Source organism: Varroa jacobsoni, unplaced genomic scaffold (assembly GCF_002532875.2).
Source record: "Varroa jacobsoni isolate VJ856 unplaced genomic scaffold, vjacob_1.0 scaffold_936, whole genome shotgun sequence".
In the NCBI taxonomy this organism is placed as follows: Eukaryota; Metazoa; Arthropoda; class Arachnida; order Mesostigmata; family Varroidae; genus Varroa; species Varroa jacobsoni.
Window position 1 is genome coordinate 110,174 of NW_019213838.1, and position 9,666 is coordinate 119,839.

The 9,666-nt window shown below is 38.0% G+C and overlaps 2 protein-coding genes across 6 annotated transcripts in view; one reads left to right on the forward strand and one right to left on the reverse strand.

The window, feature by feature from the left end:
• Positions 1-20: 20 nt before the first annotated feature.
• LOC111265133 (transmembrane emp24 domain-containing protein 2) lies at positions 21-3,060 on the forward strand. The gene is made up of 4 exons (XM_022841543.2): positions 21-380; positions 1,346-1,532; positions 1,822-2,015; positions 2,646-3,060. The coding sequence occupies exons 1-4, from the start codon at positions 192-194 to the stop codon at positions 2,688-2,690; spliced, it is 615 nt and encodes a 204-aa protein (XP_022697278.1). The 5' UTR covers positions 21-191; the 3' UTR covers positions 2,691-3,060.
• Positions 3,061-4,113: 1,053 nt separating this feature from the next.
• Positions 4,114-9,666, reverse strand: part of LOC111265131 (alkylglycerol monooxygenase) — a 15,640-nt gene continuing 10,087 nt past the window's right edge. For 4 of the 5 annotated variants that reach the window (XM_022841538.2, XM_022841537.2, XM_022841540.2 and 1 more), the window contains 7 exons: positions 9,315-9,394; positions 8,751-8,862; positions 8,292-8,371; positions 7,959-8,084; positions 7,534-7,616; positions 7,045-7,147; positions 4,114-6,490 (listed from right to left, as the gene is read on the reverse strand). In XM_022841538.2, the coding sequence (XP_022697273.1) occupies positions 6,299-6,490; positions 7,045-7,147; positions 7,534-7,616; positions 7,959-8,084; positions 8,292-8,371; positions 8,751-8,862; positions 9,315-9,394 (776 nt within the window). In that variant the 3' untranslated portion in view covers positions 4,114-6,298. The remainder of the gene's footprint in view (positions 6,491-7,044; positions 7,148-7,533; positions 7,617-7,958; positions 8,085-8,291; positions 8,372-8,750; positions 8,863-9,314; positions 9,395-9,666) is intronic. The other variant, XM_022841539.2, reaches the window with a different exon arrangement.

Below are 9,666 nucleotides of genomic sequence, written 5' to 3' on the forward strand. Positions count from 1 at the left end.
TGTAGTATCTACGTGGCAAAACAAGTTTTTTGTAAAGAAGCCTGTTGCGGCGGCACAGTCACTCCTCAGTGGCTCTCACTCGACACTTGTGAGCCTCGCAACTAGTTTCTACCGCATGTAACGGTAAAAGCAATACCTGCAGCGTATCAGTGGATTCGATTCGTGAACGAAATTGATCAGTAGCAACGCAAATGAATTTGTTTGTTATACAAGCAGTGACAGCTGTCTGTCTTCTAGTTAATGCGGTGGTCGTCGATGGATACTTCATCGTGGTGGATGCGCACTCTGAAGAGTGCTTTCACGATCGCGTAGTCAAAGGCACGAAGATGGGTTTGACGTTTGAAGTTGCCGAGGGCGGGTTTCTTGACATCGACGTAAAGGTTTGTAGTCCGCAAGAAAATAAACGTGGGGGACGCATATGGTTTCGTTCACGCCGTCATGACGTGCATATTTGACTGCGCCGCAGATATCGTCCGACGTATCTCCGAGACTATTTTCAAATATTACATTTATTATGTACACAATCTTTGCCACTAAGTATAACCTTGCCTTTTATAGATTTCCGGTTCGATTTTTGCAACATTCAGCGGCATGGGAGAACTTAGGAATGTCGCAACCCACGTTGAATACATCTTTACCATTCGGCTGTACATAGAACTATTTTTCCATATCCTTATACGAGTCTTTTATGAAATGCTGTCGGAATCGCTGCCATGAATCGAACTGATAAAAAACTAACAATGAGTAACGTATGTTTCTTAGTCTGACTTCTACGGTAGCAGGCTATATTATCCTTTTAAATTTTATAATTGTTCCGGTTCACATGGGTGGTCGTTGGCTTTTATGGGTGGTTGCACATTGCGTGTGGTTATGTCTTGTAAAGATGCAGTTTTGAAAGGATAAGGTTGATTTTGAGTATTTTTTTTTCCAAAATACGTGAAGCTTCGTCGATTAAGGTAACGTTCATGTTTTAAGCTTGAGGAACACGCACAGTTTGAATCAGTCTAAACTCAGTTTTTAATCGTAGCTTTCATACTATGAACCAAGTCCGCCAAACTTTGTAGAAACATATAAGTATTTTGCCCGCTACATTGTGTCATTAAGCAAACTCTCGCTATTTGCCAGTTTTCTAATCTAACAAACGTTTTTCCATTTGTTCCGAGGCGACTTTTTGACTTCAGAGAAATCAGCATTGACTTCGGCAATCTGTTTTTAACAAGAAAGTATGCAGTGTTGCCTAATGTTTATTGAAGTTCGATAGAGCGTCCAACGTATTTTAAATACGCTAGAGGCGATTAAAGCTTTTGTTGCAACGCTAAAAACCTTATGCATTTGTCGATTACAGATAACCGGTCCAGATGAAAAGGTTGTCTACAACGGTGAACGCGAATCGTCGAACAAATACACGTTCGCTGCATATATGGATGGCGTGTACAAATATTGCTTTAGTAATGCCATGAGTACTATGACTCCGAAAACCGTCATGTTTACGATGGATATTGGCGAGGAGCCAAAAAAAGCTGATGGTAAAGGTATGGAAAGCCGTTGTCAATATCGTTTATATTAGTCGTGGCTAAAAACGTGTTTAGAAAAAGTACGAAGATAATAAAACTGTGTGATTTTGTCAATTCTGATAGTTTATAGAGATAATCGGGCAATGGCTGCAGATTCTTAGTTTATATCTTAGTGAAATTCAGATCGTTAGTAGTTTCCTATGGTTTCACACACAGATTTCACCTGTTATTTGATTCCCCCATCTCACACTACCCATCAATACTTGGATGAGTATTGAGTAAATATCTTTGTGTTTACTGTCAATAGACGGTCAAGGAGAAAACAAACTTGAGGACATGATCAGTGAGCTGCATACGGCAATGACAGGTGTCAAACATGAGCAGGAGTACATGATGATCCGAGACCGGATTCATCGGTCAATCTCAGAGTCAACCAATTCGCGCGTAGTCATTTGGGCGTTCTTTGAGAATCTCATCATCATCGCCATGACACTGGGACAGGTTGGTTCTAAGTCGACGTACTGTGACGCAGCTAGGTAAAGGGTTTATTGTTGCAAACTATTATTGATAGTATAGTTCTTTCATATGTCCCCGCTCAGATCCAAAGCATTAGAGATTATTGGAGCTATAAGCTTCAACCTATCTGCCCGCAGATCCGTATTAGATCTAGGAAAACAATAGATAACGTGCAATTGCTGCATTATCTCCGGAAATCGAACCTTATTTGAATTTCAACTCGGATCTCTGCGCGTCCTATTACGGCCTTCGGGAAACACATTATCACTAGGTCACCCTAAAAACGAAGATGGCAATAGTTATTATTTTTCTTTTCCCAGTGCCTTTGTTTTAACAAGCTGTGGTGACGGATTTTAGCTTTTTCCATTTGGAGTTCACATGTAAGTGTGCTCTGTTAGACTTCTAAATTCGCCATTGGAACGATTCTTATGATTACGCATTGTCAATTGTCACTTGTGGAAGTGACACATTCCTTGAAATTGTTTCTATTTTATATATCTATAATAATAATAATAATAATAATGAATCTATTGATCTAACTGGCTAAAGGAGGTTGCTAGATATTAGCAAAAAACTAACAGACTTGGATGTTAATCTTGTTTTTCCGTATTATAGGTTTACTACTTGAAACGAATTTTTGAGGTGAGGCGTGTCGTCTAAAGACATCTATATACTATTAAATGTCGTTGAAGTACTGAAATGTCCAATCATCAGTATCGATCGTCCGGACATCTTCAAGACCTCGCGCGATAACTTAAAAATGGTCGAGGGCAATGATTTGTAAAGGTGGGATAGGGTGCAATGGATGCAGTGAGTAGAAGTGTTTTTCTTCAGTTATTTTTAGCGACAAAGCGACTTATCGAAAACTGCTGAAAATTATGTGGAAAAGGAAACTCAATGAATGAATGGCCTGAAGTAGCCGAGTAAATACCTTTTAGGTGTGCACAGCACGCTAGTGGTATCCACAGCATAAATGGTCGTGAATGTGATCTGAATAAATATACATTGAGTATTTATTATACAAGACAAAGTGTTCTTGATTCCAAATTGCGATTCCGATGCTGCAGTAGTTAAACTGAAGGAGTTATCTGGCAGACAATTATTGAAACTATTATCTTTTATTTAATCTTGTCATTAAATCCCAGAAAACAAGTTAGAACAAAAAGCAGGGATAGTCAATGAGCTTTACTAACCATTATTTGCTGTATATATGGAGGTACCAATACATTAGCGCGCATGATGGTGTTTTCGTATTCATGGCGTATTTTCAATAAGTCTGAATATTTTTTTGCGCTTGAGCCGTCCTTTCTTTGGCGTTTACAACTAGGTAAAGATAGCAAAGTTTAGGGGTAGCTCATAAAGCCTAAATAATAATAACATAATGGGGTTACAAAGCGGGATGAAGTTCTATTCAAGCAAAACCGATAGTCTTAGTAAAGAGAAACATCGTCGCAGTTCAGAGTTATCGCTTTGCAAAAGTTCCATTTGCCGTTCCGAAATAATCTCTCGAATGCAAGCTTGCTGATTATGATCAACCGTATTTGGGGTTCATCCGATAAGGTCAACTAAATGCACGTAAAGCGGTGCTATTTGGTCTGGAGATAATGTTACAATGTCATGCGTATTTCTCCATTTTTAAAAATCAATGAGATAGGGCCGAACAGTGATTAATTACTTTGTATGCAGTTTTGTTTCTCCTTCCTTACAAGTTCACCTTAACCAGATGTCGTACTCTTTACCGTGCAAGCTTTGAGGAAATTACTCTAAAAATATTGCTTCTATAGTTCTAACTGTTAATGTTATTTTTTGGTACTCTGAGCGATATATATTTAAGACATCGTCATCGTATGTAGTATTTTCTTTTTCTCTTTGAATTGCTCTTACCGAATTACTCTTAACTAATTTTCTGAGCGATACAATGGGTGCTTAATAGTTCATTATATTTTACTTTAATGGTTAAAACTTCACTTGATAGATACTCAGCATCGATTGTTGCCTGCTCTTATCTTTTAACTATACGACTTAATTCTATAATAAACAAATTAGAATTATTTGCGATTTATTATTTATGACACCATGTGAGTGTTCAGTGCACCAGTTTATTTTACCTCTTTCATGTACCGTAAGTTGAGGTAGCGTTATGAGGGTGCGATTGACTTTTATTCATTATATTCTGAAGACAGCATAAAACGGCTACGTAAATTTCCGAGTATAAAATGGGCTGCGAACTAGGTCAATTCGAACGTTGCTTAGAGCTGCTAACACGTAACATATCGTTCGGATTTTTCTTTGAGCCTTTAACGACCGGACCTTCTAACCTAATTGTTCAGCATACCTTCTGCGCACGATCGACAGGTGTGCAAACCTTAATCTGCTTCAAACTAGGGGAATGAGAGCTATATAACTGTAAGCGTCATGCTACCTACATCAATTTTTTTTATTAATCCAAACATAAAATGACAGGAAACATTTACATTCGAGCTATGCATGACTTTGCAGGTAGCCTTAACTACGCTGCGGTCACTGAGGACTTAACTATGAGATTTTTTAGATTGGTTCTGGTCCTGGTCCTTGGCGGTTTAAATTATTTTCAGTTATTCGTGAATTATTATTCTGCATATCAATTTTATTATCCGCTAATTAATATTGTGGTTATCAATCTCGATTATCCGCACATCAGTATTGGTCTACCGTAATACTTTCAAATTACAAATGCAAGCACGATGATCGAGCCTACAAAATTTTACTAGGAAGCTTTTATTAAGGAACGGTCACGTCAGATCAGCAGAAAGATTCAAAATTGATTCCCTTAATAAAGCATTCGTTTAGAATATCTACTGGGTAGATCAAGGATTCGAAGTCACAGTCAATCACAGCCAGTGTGATGGTTAACAATAAACATGACTTTTGTTGATCTATTTGAAATACTACATAAATAGACCCGTATATCATGCCCTAGTGCACTTATAAACATGCAAATAATGCATGACGTTCAATTTTGAAATTAAACCAGGGTCACTCCATAAAGTACAATTTTCTGTAAATTTCTACAAAGGCTTTTGGCCTGTTGTCCACCCAAAATTTAATTTTATTGGGACTTTTTGCGTGCAGCGTACTTAAACATACATCTGACGATTTCGTTTGACATACTGTTATTGCAGAAAGAGTGTTTTGGAAACGACTAGTCTCTAGCTTAGAACTCAAGCTGAAACTGCGATTGAATAAACGTGACTATCATGAACACATTTCTACCGCATACGAAAAAATTCCGTTCAAGTATTTGCTGTCGTTTAGATATAGCCTTAGAAATAAAGCATTTAAACAATTCTCAATTTAGACGCGCCGTTTTGTGTATAGACGAGAAACGAACGATTAGTTTTAAAATAAACAAATATCACTGTAATTTAGAAAGAGAATAAGTGCGCACTATGTGTCCGCTCTTCCACTTTGCAAAATAAAACTATCGACTATATATAGTGATATAGTTTGTTTCAAAACCAGCTTTTTACTGTCTGCCATGAAAATCCAAGTCTGAAAACGTTAGATCTGAAGAAAAAGTTGGAGTTTGAGGATTTAGTGCCTCAACGATGTCATGTTTTCTCGTACCTAGTAGGGTATAAAATGCTCGGTTGCTTTTGAGAGCAATGCTTTTGCAAGGACTTTTTTTTTTTACTGGACTATCCTTTTTTTGAAAATATGGTACGAAAAAGGGCAGAACACAGTGTTTGTCCCGACCCCAGAAAGTTGTCCGCGCATCGAACTATTCGAAACCAATTCTGGAACACAGTTTAAAATCACAACTTGTTACCAACCGAAGAAAAACTAATCTTATATCATGGACAACATTTACCAACAGTTTCTATAAACCTAAATTTCGTATCTGCATTGACCTAGTGGTCTAATAACTGGTTCGAATACTTACTACTAAACAGCATTCTGATTTCCACTGGTGTGTTAATAACCGTTTTCGCTTATCTAAGTAAGCAATAAATGTTTGTTTTAAACAGGCGGACACGTGTGGAAATACTACGCACAGCAATCATCGAACGGAGACATAAGTATAGCCAACGTCATTTTTTTTTCTTTTTATCTTCTTACACGTAATGCTGTTGTGGATCCGCCTCGGCTGGCTGTCGGCCAGCACTCGGAGTTCTATATTATTTATAATTTAACAAGAATAACATTTGTCAAGTAGCTCTTCCAATTAAATATCAAAAATGTAACGATACAAACATTTCGTTGAAAAGTGTCATATTGTTACTGGTTTGTTAATCTTGTTTGCGTTGTTCCTTCGACATTTCTTGTGTGACCTCGCGGCCAAGTTTGATGACGTTTGATACCTCCTCCTGTTGTCTCGTTGCTTTTTCTCCTTGGTTTCTGTAATACGAGTAGATAGCAACGAAAGCGCAGACTATCCCAGATACCGCGGTAAGTGCATACGATATCGATATGAGTGATTCCTGAAAGTAGAAATGCGTTCAGGGTATCGCTCAGTTAGTGTAATATTAAATGTGACGCGCAACTCCTGGCCGATTCTTGCGTCAAATTCAATATATGCGATTGATTGCCTTTTACAATAAAAATGAGCAAATCTATTAATTTTTCAAAATGAATTTGACATCAATAATATGTAAGTGAATTGTATCTACTGCCCTCAATTTCCTTCGAACTGGTGTCGTTGTCGTAATGTCAAAAAACACGATACAGTTGCCGAAATATTGGACACGACATTTCTGTTTGATTATACTCCATTTCCTAATGGTCAGGTTTATTATTAATGTTAGAATGCTTGCCTACTAGACGTAGGAACACGTGGCAATCTAAGTCTAAATAATTTCGCGGTGGCTGGAGCCCGCCATCTGAAGTGATACCTAACGGTTCAGGTACCGTATGTAAAGCTGGAAATATCGTTTAACTCAACGCCTGTGGGCCGAATCATAGTTCGGCAGTTAGCGTTAAAAAGCAATAACTCAATAATAGAAAATTCTTCATGAACGGGATACGTATTGCTTACTTTAAGAGGCGTGGCGTGAGCAACAGAATACACCTCAAGAAATATGGGTCGCATGAGAATGAAAATGACGCAGCGTACGACCTCGAAGTGGGGAGCAAACCAGCTAAAGAACGTATCACAGGACATAAAAGGCGAACGCAGTTTAGTTTGTTAACTTATCGAAATGTCGAACACACAGAGTATATGCAGTTAAAATAATCGAACAGAAAGACGCAAACCTTGTAAGTGGCCACTTCGGATAACTATAAGTTTGCATATTCTACTGCGAGATATTAATTAGGGCTTCCCTGTGACATTTTCGAAGGCTCATATGTTCAGTTGTGATCACTCAAAGTGATATTGATTATTATCATGCAAAAGTCATAAATTAGATGTACTGATATCATCCTATTAATAAGGGGTATTAACGCTTATGGTGAAGTTATACGCTACAATAAAAATCAAGCTGGAACAAATAAATGTTTAGTAGTAATTGCTTTCATTACGCACCGCTTATCAAAGATAAATCCAAGCGCCTCGAGGAACGCGTACATATAAACAAGGATAAACACCAGCGAACTCCGATGCATATCCTATAATATAGGTAATCCATCAAGGACACAAAAACGAAGCTTTGAATATGGAACAGATTCTATGGGACAAACTTTAATCTCACATACCAATAGACATCCGAAATCTCCTCAAAGTTTACTTCGACCTAAGACAATGTCTCAGTCCATTAAGGGCTATAAGGTCTACTAATTTTATGGCAATTCAGTAGTACAAGCGTTTCTGATAGAAGTCGCATGTAGAAGTTATTTATTCAAGTATCCTATAAAGATTTCCAGCCGCCGGCTTACCTCTTGAGATCAAAAGGCACTCACGGCGGAAGAGCGCATAGGAGAGAAATATTGTGTTTTTAACGAACTACATACGTGGTAGTACTGCACCACCTCTCCGTAAACAGCGGCAAAGGGGGCAAATTGAAGCCAAGTGTAACCGACCCAGAATAACGAAATTTGCGCCCGGAAACGAGGTCGCTCGGGTTTGGTAGGTGGTACCTGAAAGAACACGGTATGAGTTCCCTGTGCATGTTACGCAAATCGCTGTCCAACGAAATAGACGCTGTTTATATTGAGGTAATAAAGTCGTTTTCGCTCATTACGAATTTTTAGCCTCAAAACGTTTATGATTGACGATCAGTCATTATTTCAATATATACGATAGTTTGTTTGATGGGATTTTATGTCTATAAGCGAAGTAGTTACTTTGTGGGTCCATCCTGTCCAAGGTGAACCGGGTTCCCAGCCTGGCCCTTTTATTATCGAGTATAGTTTATTCCGATATCCTGAAAAAAAAACCATAAAAACGGCTATTTGGTTTGATTTCAGGTGCTGTAACCAGCCCGACGCAGTCAGTTGAGAATATCCACAGAATCGTTAGATACGTACTATACATTTTTGTCAAAAAGTTATACAATTGTCTATGTAGCTGTTGTTTTCACTGGGTTACTCTGTTATAAACCAGTATAATTTTCGAATTTAGATATTAGGCATAGTCAAATCTTGCCGCCAAACAGTAGGGTTCATAGTGCTACTATCTCAGAATTAATTCCATTTTGAGTTAACGAAAATCAAGCTCCTTGAGAACAGGCAGCTGACGGCGGCCCTATTATTTACTGACTAATACTGGTTAACTTATTATTTGACAAGTGTCTTTAACTTTACCTTCTCGATCTCGTACATTCCGATAAATTTCGCGAAATTGATGCAGTTGAATGTAGAAGGTATCGAAGGTGTTAATTTGTTTTGTAATTCCATACGAAGGCGTCTCTTCTTCCTACACGTAGAGGCATTAAAAATCGAGATAGACAGAGATTCCCTCTGGAAATGTTGGTGTGGCTAGTAGTACAAAATAATAGTACTGAAAGCTCAATATAACGCTCGATTGCTAATGAACTATGGTAGAATGCACTATGCACGTGTACGTCCTACGAACCATATAACTAACTTCATCATACATACAAACAAAACAATGTAAATATATATATATATATATAGTATAACAGTGATGCTTAATATGAAATCCAATAAGTAACGATTTGTCTCTTGTTTAGACCATATATATATTGATGTTTCTGAATGACACATATACTCGTATAGGTGCATGCAATTCCAAAAATATAAATTCGCAGTTCTCTCTCTGTATATTAACACCGGCGTATAATTTCAAGTGCTAATCATGATCGACCCTGTTTCCTAATTTAAGTTTTTTTTATCGTTATACAGTACCTCCTGATATGTACCGAATAGACGGTCCCAAATCACAAGAAATCCGCCGTAGTTGCGGTCAAGGTATTTGGTGTTTCTCCCTGAAAAATTGAAAACCAGGAACAGCGTTGGGGCTCATCTAAGCGATCCAATCAGCAACAACATGGTTCATCATTTTCAGGCCTGGCCGTCAAGCTTCTCAATGGTGTGTTTGTTCAGCGTGAAGATATTAGATAGTAATTACTCTTCGCTCATGTTTGATATACGAGTCTTCTGTCTCTGCAGTGATACGTTTCCTATTTGGTTTTAGAAAGAACTAGTTTTTTTTTTCTAGAACCACTGACCGCGTCCTGCTACGGCGACCAGTCTGACC

What these genes read in the sequence shown, in the direction of transcription:
- LOC111265133 (XM_022841543.2), top strand. Translation starts at nt 192, where the DNA reads ATGAATTTGTTTGTTATACAAGCAGTGACAGCTGTCTGTCTTCTAGTT. An exon ending in AAAAAAAGCTGATGGTAAAG is followed by an intron (nt 1,533 to 1,821) that starts GTATGGAAAGCC and finishes TACTGTCAATAG; the next exon opens with ACGGTCAAGGAGAAAACAAA. An exon ending in TCGCCATGACACTGGGACAG is followed by an intron (nt 2,016 to 2,645) that starts GTTGGTTCTAAG and finishes TCCGTATTATAG; the next exon opens with GTTTACTACTTGAAACGAAT.